At 46.2% G+C, this 17,786-nt stretch overlaps 2 protein-coding genes across 5 annotated transcripts in view; one reads left to right on the top strand and one right to left on the bottom strand.

Moving 5' to 3' along the window:
* The window catches only part of EPG5 (ectopic P-granules 5 autophagy tethering factor), a 54,946-nt gene extending 47,637 nt beyond the window's left edge, over positions 1 to 7,309 (top strand). For all 4 annotated transcript variants that reach the window (XM_071425802.1, XM_071425800.1, XM_071425801.1 and 1 more), the window contains exons 41-44: positions 1,096 to 1,315; positions 2,845 to 3,060; positions 4,163 to 4,277; positions 5,377 to 7,309. In XM_071425802.1, coding sequence (XP_071281903.1) covers positions 1,096 to 1,315; positions 2,845 to 3,060; positions 4,163 to 4,277; positions 5,377 to 5,559 — 734 coding nt within the window. In that variant the 3' untranslated portion in view covers positions 5,560 to 7,309. The remainder of the gene's footprint in view (positions 1 to 1,095; positions 1,316 to 2,844; positions 3,061 to 4,162; positions 4,278 to 5,376) is intronic.
* A 621-nt stretch (positions 7,310 to 7,930) lies between these two features.
* On the bottom strand, positions 7,931 to 17,786 carry SIGLEC15 (sialic acid binding Ig like lectin 15). The gene is made up of 5 exons (XM_071425803.1): positions 17,461 to 17,786; positions 15,246 to 15,629; positions 11,918 to 12,277; positions 10,856 to 10,886; positions 7,931 to 9,394 (listed from the first exon to the last, which is right to left on the bottom strand). Exons 1-5 carry the CDS (start codon positions 17,510 to 17,512, stop codon positions 9,322 to 9,324), a joined length of 900 nt encoding a protein of 299 aa, XP_071281904.1. The 5' UTR covers positions 17,513 to 17,786; the 3' UTR covers positions 7,931 to 9,321.

Raw genomic sequence — 17,786 nt, 5'->3', positions numbered from 1 at the left:
TAGTTGGCTTCTGATTGTGATGGCATGAATTATAATAGCTGTACTGTCTCACCCTTCACATGAGACTGAAAATGGAATAAAAGTTTTTAAAATGCCTCTCAGTTGCCCCATCTCTGGGTCAGAAAAGGGCTTAATCTGACAGGGTATGCCACTGAGTACAAATTGTCTAGAATTGTGGACTGGTTTGGCTTGGAAGTGTCATTAAAGATCACCTGGTTCCAGCCCTTCTGCTTTGAAGAAATGGCTTCACACTGGGTAGATGGGGTATCATAGAGAAATTCTCCCCTTTCAGGGTGGGAAGGCTTTGGAAATAGGTTTCCCAGAGCAGCTGTGGCTGTCCCTGGATCCCTGGAAGTGTCCAAGGCCAGGTTGGATGGGGCTTGTAGCAATCTGGGATATTGGAAAGCGTCTCTTCCCATGGCAGGGGATGGTATAAGATGGTCTCCTATGTCCCTTCCAACCCAAACCATTCTGGGATTCTGTGACTGTGGTTTGGGTCTTACAGCTGCCCTAACTGTGTGTTTTATCCGTACCCATCTCTGTGAAAACTGGTTTGCTCTGTGTAGTGTTGCCATTTTTCCAGATAAAGTGGTTTTACAAAAAAATCACCCCAGGAGAACTGAAGACATTTTTCCTTCCTCATTTTCCCTTCTCTAGTGTTCTGTAAGCTAATTTAAGAAAAAAACACTCTGGCTTGGTAAAACTCTGAAAGTGTAGGGTGCATGATTTTATTTTATTTATTTTTTCTTTCCTTCTTCTTTCTGTTTACATAATCCTTGTAGAACTGCATTTTTATTTCTTTCACTGTGTGGAAGATTTCAGTACACCTGAGGGAAATACTTCTAATTCCATTGCTAAAATGTTCAAATTTTAGTCCTGTCTGAATGCTGGGAAAATATCTCACCTTGACCTCAAGGAGGTGCCCTATGATAGTGGAATTTTCTGTTCTCTCCATCAGAGTTGCATGGCATGCTGATTGCCTTAAAAACAGCTTAACCAGCCCAGATTCTCTTAACTAGGAGTTCTGGTTTTTAGGTTTTACCAAGTGCTGCTTTCTCACATGCTTTCTGTTCTTTCCTTCTTCTTTCTTCAAAGATTCCCCTCACCACCAGGAGTTAGGCTGGGGCCCTATACTTGCTTCCCTCCAAGTTCCTGAGCTAACCATGGAAGAATTCCTGCAGGAGTGCCTGTCTTTAGGAAGTTACCTGACCCTCTACGTCTACCTGCTGCAATGCCTGAACACTGACCAAACCCTTACCAATGAAATGAAGATCCTGCTGACCATCAGCAAATGGCTGGAGCAAGTGTACCCCAGGTGTGAAACTTGGAGCTTCTGAATGGGCCTGGACTTTTGAATTATTATTATTATTATTATTATTATTATTATTATTATTATTATTATTATTTAGATTAAAGTTTCTTTAGGGCTGTAAAGCTGATATTATTAGGTAGCCCTGGTTAATTAAGTTAATTGCAACAGAGTGCTGGATGAAATTGCCTGTCCTGCTCTATCTACTAATACAGGGTCTGTCCATCTGCAGTGGTTAAATGGAAGAAGGAATTTAATCTGCTAGAAAATTAGTGAGTTTCAGTCATTTTTCAGTCAGATTAGCTTGGTTTCAATGACGGCCTGGATTTGTGTTCTCTTAAAATGACTCAAAACAAACCCTGAATGACTGTGGGTTACACTTCCCAGTGTGTCCACAAGGTGGGATGAGTTATGTGCTGAATATTCAGTCTGGCACTCTGAGAGACCTTGTGTTGAAAGCTGCTGGTTGGGGACTGAGCAGCAGCTCTGAACCAAACCTGGAGCATCTGATGGGATGCCCAGGGTTAGCAGCCTGTGCTGCTGCAAAACACCTTAGATAACTTTTATTTAGATTGTTATTGTTATTGGGTTCTGAGGGGAAAGGATGCATTGCTTTGGGGTCAAAATAAAAATATTTAATGCATGTAGCAATGGTAGTTAGAGTTGCTCCTGGTATTGCCAGGATTTAGTAAACCTGATTATTATTTTTCCATGTTAATGTTGATAATGTTCATATTTTCTTAAAAGAACAATTTGGAAAAATGTATGTTCCCACTGTTCTCTTCAAATTCAAAAAATACTTTCACTCTGGTAGGTGTTGTAGTAATTTCATTGCCAAGGCATGAAGGAGACAGCAAAGCCACCATGTAAAGCAGATTAAACCTTGCTCTAAACATCAGATCTGAGATTGCTGTGATGGGAAACGACTGGGAGAAGGAATGTGAGGATGGTCTGATGCAGGAAACTCGTGATGGTGCTTTATGTGGAAAATCTGAGCTTGTTAACTTAAACTGCCAACTGTTTGGGGAAGGATTAAAAATAGCATAGGGGAAACTTCACTTTGGGCTTTACTCAACAAAAAGCTTCAATGTTTCCTTTTCTCAAGGATCATATTAAACATCTAAGTTGTTGTGGTAACAACATCCCGTGCTTCCTAAAGTGTTTTATTGGTAAGTAAAAAAAAGAACAAACGAGTGAAGATACAGCTTCATTCCTTTTGTGCCAAGTCTTAGGCAAGTTTAAATCCACTTATGACTGCAGTATCATTTATTTTCAGTTGTAAGGCTTAAAAGGAAGCACTGTTCTTTGTCCAGTTACAGGCCCTTAAAACCTGCTAGCTGGTGGATCAAATCCATAACAGTAGCAGTCACAGCAGTATAATAACTGGTGGGGTAGTATAGTTATGCTATCCTCATAGCTGCTGTTAATTAACAAGCTTCACAGACCTAATGGGGAGGGGAATAAACTTCTTGACCTATGCGCTGACTCTTAAATTTTTATTTTCTCTTATGTTTTTCTTTAAATTTTACCTAAAGCTCAGCAAAGGAAGAGGCAAAGCTGTTTCTCTGGTGGCACAAAGCCATGCAGTTATCCTTGGTGCAGCTGGAGCAGGATGACCCCGTTCTGATTGAATCTGTCGTCCGGATCCTGCTGTCCATCCAGGCCCGGCAGAGCCAGCTGGCTGAAGAGAGACTCACTTCTGGAATACTTGGTGCTATTGGGCTGGGCAGGAGGTCTCCTTTGTCACCCAGGTGAGGGCTGGAGCTGTGGGGAATCAATTGGTTTGAGTGATGGTATTTAAAAACCTGGGTGCAGCATGCCCAGTCTGGGTCCAGCGCAGTGTTAAAAGGTGATCAGAATCCACATTGCCCCCAGATCTGTAATGTTCTTTGGGCTTGTCACAGAAATAGCACAGTGGGTGTGTTAATCAGCTTAAGAAGCAAATAGGAACCTCTGCAAAGGTTCTGGTGGAAAAGGAAAGAAAATGCAGTTCTGAATCTGACTTAATGTCCCCCTTAAGCAAAGTTTGTAGGCACTGTTGGTCAGAGGAAGGTACTTCCACCTGGTCTTTAGAAAACTATTTCACTTGACTTCCCAAAATTTTGTATAAAAACAGACACATTAGAATTTCTGTCCTAATCTAGAGGTATTGGAAATGTTAAGTGATGCACAAAGGAGCATTGTGATTCACTCTACCTTCTAAACAGAGACACCAAGTTTGGTTGTTAGGTGTCAAAACCAAGTTCACTCGGGAAAGAATACTGAGGAAAAACCCCATAAATGTTTGTAGAACAGCAACTCAACTCTGCACCTAAACATAACTTCATGTTTTTAAAGACCTTCTGGGATGCATTGTTGTTCAAATTGCCCTGAATTCTTGGTGTCATTCAACTCATCCCTCGATTTGGGTGATAGTAATGTTTTACATTCTGTCACCTGAGGAGTATTTCAGCTAGGCTTGAAACAGATGCAGGATTTCCTATAGAGGTATTACATTATCTTCTAGTATGTGTTGTGTCCTATTGTGTATATACCCAGAGAATACCTAGGATCCCCTTCCACCCCTGGCAGTGTCCCAGGCCAGGTTGGATGGGGCTTGGAGCAGCCTGGTCTTGTGGAAGGTGTCCCTGCCATGGCAGGGGGTGGAACAAGATGAGCTTTAAGGTCCCTTCCGACCCAAACCATTCTGGGGTTCTGTGACACTGAAGTGGTTTCTGATGCGTTGGAATAGATCCTCTCAAGCCTTTACTTTGTTCCTCATACGAGAGATGCCTCGTGGGTAGCTCTTACAATGTGCCTGCTGTTGAGACTTGCAGATCTGGTGTCACCCTGCCCCTCGGTCTCTCCGTGCAGGTTCCGCGTGGTTGCCCGCAGTTTGTCCGCCTTCCTCCTGGCGCAGATCCCTGCGGAGAGCCAGGTGCGCCTCAAGGCCGGCTCGGAGCCCAGGCTGTCCCAGAAGGCTCAGCAGGTGAGGTGTGCCCATCTCTGGCTGCTTGGCATGCCCTCTCTGCATGCTCGTTTAGCTTTTGGGGTGAGCTTTGTAAGAGTCACAAGTATTTGTGACTCTTACCCAAGAGTCGCAAGTATTTCTAAGTATTTCTTCAAGGTAAGTCCTGCTCTCACTTTGCTGCTAAACTTTGGCAGCAGGACTGTATGTTTGAGTCTGTCCTAAAGGTGATCCTCGTAAAACTTTATACAGTGTTCTGTGTTAATATGAAGAATTCATTCTTTTTCAAAAATTCATTTTTGAATCTTACACGTTTAAAAGGGGCAGATGAACTCACATCTCTAAAGCCCAACTCGGAAAGTTTGGAGTGTAGCAGGTAGAAGGAATTTAAAACAAACAGGAAAAAACAGTGCTGCTGTGATTTGCACTGCTTTTCAGTGATAAAGCAGGGCTACACTCACGCTGACATTTGTTTATGTGAGGTCAGGGCTTAAAAGGCCTGTGACAAATAAACATTCCCCCTTTAGCATGTGCACTGACCATGGTGTTCTTTCAGTAAGCACTTGAGAAGAGGAAGGAGTTGGTTAGAAACCAAAGTAAAGTAGCTTGGTACAGCTTGTTTCTCTAAGAAAAGAACAAAACTTGGTCAGAAATATTTTCTACAGTTGCCCTTGCTAGTCCTGCCAACATACGATTTTTAACGTGACAGTTAATATTTAACTTTAATACTATTAATAGGAGCAAAACAATACTTCCATGAAAGTCAGTATATTCATAAGAACAACCTAAAGCGAAGATTTAAGTGTGTTGCAGCCTGTAGTTTGACATAATTTCTGTGAAACCGTTCTTGAGTTCATGAAGTAGATATTTGACAATATTTGGGTTACAGAATCCTAGGAAGCAATAATAGGGCAGTTTTTGTGTTGAACGTGGGGAGAGAACAGCTTGAAAAATAAAAGTTGACATGAAACACTGTTAGGAGATGACAGTTTGCAACTGTTTTGTTCTGAGTACTCTATGTTCTGTAGTAGGTGAGGATCCTTTAGGGGAATTGTGCACATGGTGTTGTGTTATGAACCAAAATACACAAAACTAACAGAATTTTCCCTTTTCCCCGTAGGCACTGAGTGCTCTCGAAGCCATGTCATCCAACAAACAATACATGGATTACCAGGAGCAGCTCTCCCAGGCCTCTGTGTTCATCAAGCACCCTGAGCACTGCCTTCAGGATGGCAATAACCTCCTGTCCCTCCTGGTGAACACGCTGTACCCAGAAGTGCATTTTTTGGACAGCATTCGGTAGCAGCGCTGGGTGGGCAGTGGCTCTGGTTTACAAACAGTGTCCTTATTGCACAAATGATTTTTACCTTCAGAGTTCCACTTAAAAATTAAGTCAGACCTGCGAATAAGAATAACTACACAATGACAATTTTCTCCACTTCAAGGTTTTCTTGCTTTCTGTTTGAGTTTTAGGCCTGTGGAATTGCTTAATGGTTTGCATTTTGGCGGGGGGGCTTTGGTTTTATTTTTATTTTTTTTGACTGAAAGCACTTGAATATCTTCTGTGTGTGGTGCCCTCTGGAGAGAAGGGTGCCTGGGGATAGGTGTACAAATCACTAGTCAGCACAGCTCACTGTAGTGTCTGAAGTTTTTGCTTGGTGCCTTTTTTTATTTTCCAGCGTGTCATCATTCAGGCCAGTTCAAATGTGAGTGGAGGGTTGTGTGTAAAAGAGGTTTGACTTTCTTAACCAGGATCCCTCTGAGTCTTACCTGATGTGTCTAGCGATTTTTGTGAAATCCCTGTATTTGAAAGGATGGTATTTTAAGTCTTGACTTTTTTGCTATCCCACAGAAATCTGTAGTTTAGAGGCATGCCTAGAATCTTTACCCACTCCTGTAAATATCAGCACAAATGGGAACTATGAACATTGTTTTTTCCTGTTTTCTAAACATTGTGTGTCTGCATCTATATTGATTGATTAAATGCAAGTAACTTCTAGCCAAGTTCAAGGGGATTTAAATCCAGAGACATATTTTCTGGATCTCCAGTGTCTGAGAGGGGAACAGTCAGTTACAATCATGTTAAATAGGATTCCTTAATTCCTTAGTCTGGTTGTTTAGGAAATGTTCAACCACCACCACCACTTAAGCTTATTTTCTTCTGCCTGGCTGGACATGACATAACAGGATTTTAGATGACACTGTGAATAGGCATTTTTGTTGTATTAAATTTGGTGATCACTTGTTAAAATTCTGTTGCCAAAGCATGAACCATGAGCCTGTAAATCTGTTGTTTCAGCTGAATGATCACTGGTTTTGTTGCCTTGTCTGATCATAGGATGCACTTTTGTTTAGGAAAAGCAGAAGGCAAATTTTTCCTGGTGCTTGTTTGATGTCCCTTTAATCACTGGTGTGTTTGAGCTGGCCCAAGGTCCTGCAGTCCCAGTCCCTACAGCTCTGTGAAGGAACTGATCACTTTTTCTCCTCCATTAATTGTGCCTTTGTGTTTTTGACATGGTTGCACGTTAAAACATGAGTTCTGGTCAATAGGGGATAGAAATGTGCTACCTACTGGTCAATGATGCTTTGAGCTGTTGCTCTTAAACCATGGTTCTGGTGCTAGAGGACAGATCACCTTTTCCTTCTTGGCAGGTTCTGCTAATTATGCCAGCTGGGTCCTTAGATCACCATCATTTTAATGTGGTCTTAGAGTTCTTTGCTCTATCTGCGAGCCTATAAATAAATATATATATGTACATCCCTCTGTATAGTAACCAGATACCAATGCAGCATGGTTTTTAACAGACTCTTTTGGAAAATTCATGTCTGGAGGAATACATTCTGCTGCTTTCCCCCCCAAAGACTTAAAAGCACTGGGTTTATTAGGTTAAATGTTATTGATCAGTTGCCTATAAATGTGAAGAAGTCAGAAGTACGTGTGTGACATGCACTTTCAAAATGAGGAATTGTCTCAGCTGTTGAGTTTTTACAAATGTTGTATTTATAACATGCTCTGTCTGCAAAGACCATGCAAAATAAAAATGGAAAATCAAGCAGTTGGTGGCAGACACTGTGATGTTTTCAGCCTGGTAGAAGGATCCACATCAGACACCACCACATCGTTGCTGTATGTGCCCCCTGCAGACCAATCTTCTGGCAGTGGCTGAAGCCTGAACCTGTACTGCACTTCTCTGTGCACATGTGAACTCCACAGCTTGGGGCCTTATTTTCCAAGTGGTGCCCAGCAGATGGAGTTTTTATTCCTTCTAGTTTTACTGGAAGGGCTTTGGCATTCCCTGAATTTCCCAGATGAGTTCAATACCACAAGCATCCTGGTGGGTGCACTGCTGTGTTTTGTGCCTCCAGTTTATACGGGTTTGAGTGGGTGTTTGATTCTCCCGTGAGGACCAGGGGGAACCAGTTGGTTTTGGGACATGAGGTCTGATGCTTCTATTTGGACCCAAACTACTTGAGTTAAAGAAGTAATTTTTTGGAGAAAAATTCAGAAAGCCAAGCCTAAATCCCATGCACAAGGAGAAGTGAGTTCTCATTACTATATGTCTGTAAATCATAAGGGCTCAGAAATCCAATTCAGTTTGTTCAACTGGTATCTCTGAGGTATCTTTCCTCTGTGACACCTGTGAAACTGAGCTTACAGGTCTGTGACTACACTGTCTGCTGTAACTTCCCTTTTCTCTTTGCATCTCTTCTTATTTTTTATTAAATCTGGTTTCGTCACTGCTAGAATTTTAAGCAGGGATTTAAAAGATCAGGTTCAAATATATCCTCCCATTTATTTTTTCTTTCCCCCTTACCATTCTGGCCAAGTAATTTAAATTTCTGCTTTGCTCTCCCAGTGCAGATCTTATGAAGAGGTGAACTTTGAAATAATGGTTCCCAGCCTGGGGTCGAGTTTGCAAGCTTGATGGTATTTCAGTAGCAGTTTGGTGGTTGTTACCAGGAGCAGGATTGTCTGGGGAGCAGTGTTGGAGCTGCTGCACTGGGATGGTTGCACAGAGCATCAAATCCAGCAGTGTAAATATGAAAGTGAGTTCAAGCCACCTGCTCTTTCTTAATTCTTTCTCCTCATCTAAGCCAGCCTGTTGCTGTCTCCAGCCCTGTCCTGGGCCTCTGCCTGCCTCTCCAAGACTCCAGGTTTACCCATGTTGCCCTATACCATAAGCTGGATCTGTTCACCTGATTTTGGAGGAGGTTCACAGTTGGGTAAGAGATTTGTCTGTGGTTGGCCTTTGTGACTTCGTGGCCTTTGGGATTTTGCAGTAGTGACTTAATCTCAGAAGAGAGGGATTTAAGAAATGAGTAGTCAGACCTTAAAGAAACTCCTTTGTGTAACACAGGGTTTTGAAACATTTTTTTTAGCTATTAAGAGAAAAACAACAGCCCAACAATTTTGTGTATTGAAACATTTATCACAAAGCTCTGAGTTTCAGGAGCTGAAGCAGAGTTAGAACACAGACTAGTTTAGACTTCTCATATCCTGCTTTCAGCTCTACCAGTTTTTGGAAAACATCTTTTTGCTTGGAGTCCTCTTTAAAGTTAAGGTTTCCTTTTAAACTCTAAAATAAACTCTTCTGGACATTTAGGAATAATAGTAATAATAATTTTTTAAAAAAGGAACAAGCCCCATCAGAAATTCCAGTAGTGTTTTGCCACAGCAAGGATTTCCATCATGTCAGTAGCCCACTTGGATGTGGTTGGAGAAGTGGAGTGCTGAAAATGCTTTTCAAAGCAATGTTTGGAAAATACCAAAGCAAAAAGCTCTGAGGCAATTTTATACTATTGTATACTATTGCCTGCTTGCTTAAATATTTGATAGGGGCTAAAAACACAGCTAAGTTACAATTGACCACTTTGTGCCCTTCCAGCTCCATCACTCTTCTCTTTTCCCCATGAAGGCTGCCGTCACTTGTGAGGAGAAGCAGGGCTGGAGCTCACGGCATGGTGGAAGGGACCTTGGAGATGATGGAGTTCCATCCTCCCCAAGGCTGGTGTGATCCCCTGGGGCTGGCTCTGTGCTCCCTGGGGCAGGGGATCCGTGGCTGCCTCAGCTGCGCCGGGGCTGGCTCTGGCTGTGCCTGTGCTCGCAGTTCTCGTAGGTGCATTCCGGCTGCTGGGGCCTGGCAGGGGGACAGGTGGGAAAGGTGAGGGTGTTCCAGGCTGCTCTGGGATTTGCCAGTGGCTCCAGTGGAAGTGTCTGTGACACTCCGAGACAGAGCCTCTTCCACTTGACAGTAGTCTCAGCTGCAACTGCTGTTTTACACCTTAAAGCTTTTACATCTTAAAGCATGCAGAGCAATCTCGTGCACCTTTAGCATCCACTGTCTGGGCCACTGTCCTGCCCAGAACCTCGTGAGGTTGTGACAAACCAACCTGCACCAAGGGAAATATTAGGAAAAGGTTTTTTACAGAAAGAATATGATAAAGTTCTGGAATGGTCTGCCTGGGGAAGTGGTGGAGTCACCATCCCTGGATGTATTTAAAAAAAGACTGGATGGGACACTTGGTACCCTGGTTTAGTTGAGGTGTTAGGGCATGGGTTGGACTGGATGATCTTTAAGGTTTCTTCCAACCCAGTGATTCTGTGATTCTGTGAACTCTGGGAAACCTCTCCTGAGCAGGATCTTCTCATGTAAGTGTTTGGCTTTAAGCCTTCCTATGTGTGTGGGTTTCTATGCAAATATAACCAAGGGTACAATGCGGTTTAGACCTTGATAAATCAGCAAAACTGTGGTTTTTAGTAAGAAATTAGAGATTTGAATGTAGGATTAAATTCCTTGTTTCTTTAGCTGTGCCCTGTACATTTGACTGTCCCCCATCCCTTTCCCTTGGGTGGATAATCCATTGTTGGTTTAATGTGGCATCACAGAGCCATGGAAGGGTTTGGGTTGGGAGGAATCTTAAAGCTCATCCAGTGCCACCCCCTGCCATGGGGCAGAATGCCACCTTCCACTGTCCCAGGCTGCTCCAAGCCCCATCCAGCCTGGCCTGGGACACTGCCATGGATCCAGGGGCAGCCACAGCTGCTCTGGGCACCCTGGGCCAGGGCCTGCCCACCCTCCCAGCCAGCAATTCCTCATTCCCAAGAGCCCAAAATCTGTGCCTCCCACTGGGAGCCATTGCCTGGCTGCTGTCCCTGCAGGCCTTGTCCTCAGTCCCTGTGCAGCTCTGCTGGAGCCCCTGGAGGCCCTGGCAGGGGCTCTGAGGTGTCCCTGGAGCCTTCTCTTGTGCAGGTGATCATCCCCAGCCCTGCTGTCTGCAGCCTTCCAGCCATGCTCTGGGCCTATGGCATATCCAAACTTCTGTCAGCCCTTTGCTGGTGCAGCAGCCTCGTGCTCTGGTCTCTCAAACTGCTGCCCAGTCCCTTCTCACTCCACCGAGATTTCCTCCCAGCAGTGTCCAGCCCTTGTTCCCTCACCCTGGCTCACCTGGCCATCAGCTCAACCCTCTCCTTGCCCCAGCAGCCTGCTCTGAGGCCAGGAAATTGCTACCAAGACTAAGGACACGCTGCATTTCTCACCTGGGCCATCCTCACTCTCCTGCAGGACAGATAACACGAGTAGAAGGCAAGACATCCTTACCTGGCCAGGCTGGGTGGAGCAGAGGGGGGACCTGTGAAGTGGAAATGATGATGTAGGTTAGCCATGAGGTCAGAGTGGGCTGGGGGAGCCAGGAGTGCCCTAGAGCTGCTGGGAAGCTGCACTGGAGGGTGGCTGTGACACTACAGTGAATGGGAAGAAGCCCTGATGTTTGGCATGTGGTCCTCTCCATGTGCTTGGGAATTAGGCACTGGAATGTAAGGAGCAAAGCATTTTTGGTTGGTCTGACAACTTCTACTGTTCAAGACAAGTGGTGGCTTCCATGAATGTCAGACTGTCTCTACCATGAGTCACAGTGATGTGACATCTCATTCTTCTCAGTCCCCTTCTGTGCATGCCACCACTCAGCAGCACTGGAGGGCTGGGGACCAGCTGGGGACCTCCTGGCTGCTTGGGATGTGGTATCCCTCAGCCCATGGGTTTTCCCAAAACCCTCTAATTCCCATCTCCTGTGAGCTGGGCACTCCCTGCTCGCACAGCATGGAAGGTGGGGTTTCACAAATGCTGAGGAAGTACCGGCTGTTGAGGCCCTGGGGGACTGACAGGGGCGGTCTCTAAAATGAGGATGTCCATCCCAGAAGATTAAACTTGTGTGGGATGCAGCAAAGGTAAATCCTAGCTGTGGGCTACAGGGGAAGAGATAGTAATTAGCCTGCTTCAAGGGAAAAAAAAATTAAAAATCAGGTTATGTAGGCAGTGGTCTCTCCACTGATTTCTCCCTTCTTGGGCACTAAGGGAAACTCCTGCTCCCTCTGAAATTTCCAAATTTCCTCTCTCAGCAGGCCGTGACCAGCCAGCCAAGAGCTCTTGGCTCTTCTTGGGTTTCCTGCTAGAACCGTCCTTCTCCTAGGGCAGAAAATCATGAAATCATTAACACTCCCTCCCCTCAAAAAACCCCAGTCCCTGTTTATCGACAGTTCTGCTGTCTCTAAAGCCTGCCTTTTGCAGCTTTCCCAAAACCCTCCAATTTTACAAATCCCCACACCTCCTGCCTGGTTTGTCTGCACATCCCTCCCTGGGATGGAGGCGCATCAGGACACTGACCTTCTCTGGAGAAAGCAGCGAAGCTCAGGATCACCAGCAGAATGACCACCTTGATTGCCAGTGGGACGAAGATGAGGATGAGGAAGGAGGAGCTGTCGGAGGCCCTGAATTTGTAGAAGTAGACGGCCCCCTCTGCCCGGCCGTGGCTGTTGACGGCAGTGCAGGTGTATTTCCCGTCGTGCGTCAGGGAGCGCAGCTCCTTGGTGACGCGGTGGCTGGAGCTGCTGCTGGAGCTCAGGTTGCTGTAGGGGGGTCCTGTCCAGGTCAGGGCAGGCGCTGGCTCCCCCTCGGCCGTGCAGCGGGCCTGGAAGGTGTGATCCCTGCTGGAGCTGACCGTGATGTTAATGATCCTGGGGGCGGCTGTGGGAATGGCAATGGGGGAGGGAATGCGAGTCAGGCTGCAAAGGCAGATCTGGTGTAAAACAGCTGCAATGAAGATTTGGTCTTGGTGGAGCCTCAGCGTTGTTCGGTCAGGGTAAAATTGGGTAATGGTGGGTGAAAGCTGGACCTGCCCCAGCCTGAACCCCCCTGCCCTGGGCTGAGCCCCAGCGTGGGCAGCAGGGCAGGGGGGATCCTGCCCCTGTGCCCCTGGGCTCAGGTGAGAGCCCACCTGCAGAGCTGCCCCAGCCCTGGCTCCAACAGCACAAGGAGCTGGAGCTGCTGCAGCCAGTGCAGAGGAGGCCACGGAGCTGCTGCCAGGGCTGGAGCCCCTCTGCTCTGGAGCCAGCCTGGCACAGCTGGGGCTGCTCAGCTGCACAAGAGAAGGCTCCAGGGACACCTCAGAGCCCCTGCCAGGGCCTCCAGGGACTCCAAGCAAAATGGGGATAAATTTTTTAGCAGGACTTTTTGTGACAGGACAAGGGTAGTTTTGAAGCTAAAAGAGTAGAGATTTAGATTTGATGAAAGGAGGAATTTTTTTGAAAAGAGGGTTGCCCAGAGCAGCTGTGGCTGCCCCTGGATCCCTGGACGTCTCCAAGGCCAGGATGGACAGGCTTTGGAGCAGCATCATCTAGTGGAAGGGGAGTTGGACAAGATGAGCTTTAAAGGTTCTCTTCAGCAGAAACTATGTAATGACTCTATGGATGTTGGGATCAGCCCTCTCCTTCCTTGTTATTCTTGGCACTATCTTCTAGATTTCCCCACCCAGCCTGCATTGGATAGAGGGGCAAAAGGGTTCCCCCAGCAAAGCCTGGATGCAAGGATGTGTGCTCTGTTTGTTCTATCCCAGCAATGGCTCACACATTTTCCTGAACTTTGCCCAAATTCAGCTGTTGTTCCCTTCCTTGTTGGCAGAAGGCAGAGAAGTGCCACTCACCATTGTAGGCACAGGTGCAGCTGGTGACATTTCTGCACTTGGCTGCACCTCCACGAGGTCCAGGACATGTCACCCACAGTGTTCAGCACAAGCATTTTGTGGCTGTTCCTTTGATCTCTGACCTCCAGAGTGCATGTGAGCCCTTTGCTCAGTGCCTGAGACTTGCCAGATTTGGCAGGTTAGTTATAGGGGAAATATCTGCTTCTGGGCACAACCTAGTTTTGATTACCTTTGTTTCAGCCCCAGAGTTACCAGGTCACTTTCAGGTTGGACATTAGGAGACATTTCTTCACAGAAAGGGTGACTGGATATTGGAAGGGGCTGCCCAGGGAAATGGTGGAGCCCTCATCCCTGGAAGTGTTCAAAAAGGTGTTATGGAAAGCAAAGGGCACTAAATGAGTGTCCTCACAGAGAAAGAGCAGAAATTCTTTTTTTTTTTTTTTTTGACTAGACAACAAAAACAGAGTTTGCAACCACCTACTACAAGTTGTCCTCTTTGTGCGCATAAGTGCAAGAGTAATCTGAGTCTGTGTGTCATGGTTCTGTGTGTTTTGGTGTTTAAATTAACCTTTCAAGCACTAATTAACCCCTCCCAATCACAGTGTCAGGGCCCATTCCCAAGCCGGGTACTGTATCTCTGTGTGTTATCATTCCTCTGGTGTTCAAATCCAGGCAGCCCCTGAGAGACAGGTTTTGCTGCCATCCTGCCCTGGTCCTGCTGTGTGTGGGTGTCAGGAGCTGGTGCAACTGAAGGAGAGGCTCAGCTGTGCAGAACTTCTCAGGAAACAGCCAAGCTCATCCTCAGGTCCCATCTGGACACCCACACTGCACAGCAGGCATAAGCAGTTTCCCTCTCAAAACCAAAATCATCCAACCTCAATGGCCTGGGTAAGATCTGAGTCTGCTTCTGAGGCCTCCTGTGTCTCCTAGCTCCCCCTTGATCTGTGAGCTTGCCCTGGAAAGTGGGATTAGCATTTGACATTTGTTGCTCTGAGCTGGTTTTCCAGGAAAAAAAACGTTTCCAGGTTTGTGTTTCGTGCTCAAGAGGATTTTGGATTTATTGGCACCTGTGCACCAGGTATCTTGTCTTTCCAATCCCTGTTACCACCTGGGCCCTGTAGTGCTAACACCTGTGAACTTGTGCTCAGCACCTGGGCTGTCCAGTTCAGGGTCTGATGGAGTTTTAACAAGATGTCTTTAACCCCAGTTTAGCTAACCCCAGCTTGCCTCTGCTGCCTGCCCTGATCCTGTGCTGCAGGGACAAGGTGGGATGCACAACTTTTGGTGGGCTCTCACCCCAGCTGCCTGAGCCTCAACATTTCCTTACCAGTTTTGTTCCTATTCCCTTCCCTGCATTTTGCTCACTGTCTTGTGTTGGAAGACTGAGGAGGACAATGAATTTTCCCTGTTATAATGGAGAAAGAAAACTCAACCCTTTAGAAAACCAAAACTGAGAAGGACAATGAATTTGGCCTGTTGTAACAGAGAAAGAAAATTCAGCCCTTTGGAAAACCAAGACTGAGGAGGACAATGAATTTTCCCTGTTATAATGGAGAAAGAAAACCCAATCCTTTGGCAAACCAAGACTGAGAAGGACAATGAATTTTCCCTGCTATAATGGAGAAAGAAAACCCAGCCCTTTGGCAAACCAAGACTGAGGAGGACAATGAATTTGGCCTGTTATAATGGAGAAAGAAAACCCAGCCTTTGGAAAACCAAGGCTGAGGAGGACAATGAATTTGGCCTGTTATAACGGAGAAAGAAAACTCAACCCTTTGGCAAACCAAAACTGAGAAGGACAATGAATTTTCCCTGTTATAATGAAGAAACCCAGCCCTTTGGAAAACCAAGACTGAGGAGGACAATGAATTTTCCCTGTTATAATGGAGAAAGAAAACCCAGCCTTTAGAAAACCACCTCAGGTAAACTTGTGCTGCCATCTGTCATTTCCCACACCCTGTGGCTCTCCCCTCGAGGGTGTCTTTGCCTCCTGTGCCTCTCAGGCCCTCTTACCAATCACGTGCAGCCTGATGCCATTCCTGCTCTCGTACTTGTCCTGGCTGTCTCCAGCCAGCTCCACCCGGCAGAAGTACCTCTCGCTGTCGCTCCAGGTCAGGTTGTCCACCCTGATGGACAGGTCCTTGTGCCGGGGGTTGCCCAGCAGCTTGTACTTGTTCTTGTGGCTGATGGCAGTCCTGCAGAGCTCGCTGCTGCTCTGGCTCACACACTTGAAGATCACCGTGCCGTTGTAAGGCTCCTTGATCCTCCAGATGGCCGTGAGCGCCCGGTCAAATGTTTTGTAGGGGTGTGTGAAGGTGCAGGGCAGGATAACCATCTTCCCAAGCTCTCCAGTGACGTCAGATGGGACGTGGACAGACCAGCCATTGCACTGCACACCTGGAGGGATCATGGAATTGCACAATGGTTGGCTGGAAGGGGCCTTAAAATTCATTTCATTCCACCACCAGGGACAATTTCCACTAGCTCAGGTTGCTCCAGGCCCCATCCAGCCTGGCCTTGGAGACTTCCAAGGATCCAGAGGCAGCCACAGCTTCTTTGGGCAACCTGTGCTTGGGCCTCACCACCTTCACAGCCAAGAATGTCTTCCTAATATCTAATATAAATCTCCCCTCTTTCAGTTTAATATATAGACATGTCTGCCTACCCACCGTTGCACTGCTATTAACAGCTGTAGCAGCAGATTGTGGCTTCAGAAACACATCTGTGCCTCCTGTCTCATGAAACTCCATTAGATCAGGGGCTCTCAGTAGCTGAGAATACCTGTAAAATGTAAATTCAAGTATTTCCACCCATCCCTGGTCTCGTTGGCTTCACCATATGGGCATTCAGCTGTTGGATTACTCCTGTAGACTCAAAGATCAGATTTGGTTTTTGTTCCTCTATCTGTGGCCCATAACACTTGACAAACACCTGCGTGGCAGTGCAGCTTGTATTCACCTATTGTGTGTTACACAATGGACAAAGGCCATCCCAGAGCCAGTTCCCTGCTCAGATATTTACACAGAGTCAGCTCCAAGCCAGTATTTTGATTACTGAGATCTGGAGTCGTGCTGCCCTGTCATACACAACAATGGTATGAGCACCTTTTCCAGCCCAGGTAATCTAATAAACAATGCTGCAGCACTGCAGGAGCTTCATGAAGCTCATGGGGTTTGAGCACAAAGATCTGGCACTGAAAACAGTAATTGCTATTGCTTTCTAGCTTATTTGCTCTTGTTTTAGTTATTTTGCAGCATGTCACTGTAACCTTTACTTTAGGAGAACTGTAGATTGTGTGCTTTTGAGTATGACTTGCTTCTCTCTGCTACCCCTTTGATTGGCTTTTCTTTTTTTTTTGTTTTCAATCTTAAGCAAAGAACACTTTTTTTTTTCTAGCACATAATCCTCCCTTGCCTTCCAGATGAAAAATAATGTTAAAAATAAGTGCTTTTAATGTTAGCATCTCCGCCCATTTCCATGGAAACACAGTTTGCCTAGTTATGAGTGGAGGGAGCTGTCAACTTTCCCTGTATAATTTACCCTTGACTCTAAAGCCTCAGCGTGGCAGGTCTTTCACATTCGTTTTGTTAATATCCAGCCTCCATTTGCTAATGGAACTGAAGCTCTCACAAGGAAGAGAGAGGCAAACAGCTTGCACACCTTGCAGAAAGTAACTTCCAAAAGGAGTTGTCAGGTCAGTGTTGCTGCTGGTGGTCAGTGGGAAAGGTCATGAGGACAGCAGCAAGAGCTGGGGACCAGCTCACAGCTACCCTTGCCCTGGCCAAATGCTGTTTGGCAGTGAAGCTAAGCAAATCCTATGGAGTTTAATGGAATTTAAGCACATATTTGAAGTAATGCGATCAACGGAACTTAAGTGCTCAGTGGAACTGGAAAACGTTGTGTCTGTTGCATAATAACTTCTAAGGAATATGAAGCGGGGATGAAAATGCTGCATCCATCTGACAAAGCTAGGGAAAAGTCAGATGGACTTCCTGCTCATGTTAGGAAAACAGAAAAATGCAAAAAAACCCCACAAACTGAGGGTCCCTCTGAACTGCTAAGCCTGAGTCTTCACACTGTTGTCACATGCGCTTGGAATGTCAGGATAATTTAAGCAACATGATGGAGAGTGCAGTTTCTGTAGAGTTTGCTGTAGCAGGCAAACTTGGGCTGGGGTGAGAGGAGGAGCTGTGAGCAGACAGGGGCTGGGAGCAGGCTCAGGACTCACCCTTCCTGGAGATGCGGAGGAGGCACAGGAGAACCAAGCTGAGCTCTCTCATGCTGCTCGATGTCCTCCCCGAGGGGCATCAGCACAGCAGAGCCATCTCCTCACATCTGAGCTGCTGGCCCTGCAGTGACAAAAGGTTTTTCCAGGGGGTAGGAGAAGTTGTGGTTTTCTTCTCCCCGGAGGGAATGAGTTGTTTAGCTGAACCAGCTCTGGGCTCAGGTATTAATAGTTCTGCGGTCAGTCATATGAAAATTACACCAGAAGGAATCACACTGTTAACCACTTTCCAGATAAAGGGAGGGAATTGCAGACTGGAATTGCAAACA

This window comes from Agelaius tricolor, unplaced genomic scaffold (assembly GCF_023055355.1).
Source record: "Agelaius tricolor isolate 1412-34295 unplaced genomic scaffold, bAgeTri1.0.p SCAF_4, whole genome shotgun sequence".
Classification (NCBI taxonomy): domain Eukaryota; kingdom Metazoa; phylum Chordata; class Aves; order Passeriformes; family Icteridae; genus Agelaius; species Agelaius tricolor.
The sequence above is the reverse complement of the archived record's forward strand: the minus strand, read 5'-3'. Positions and strand labels throughout refer to the sequence as shown.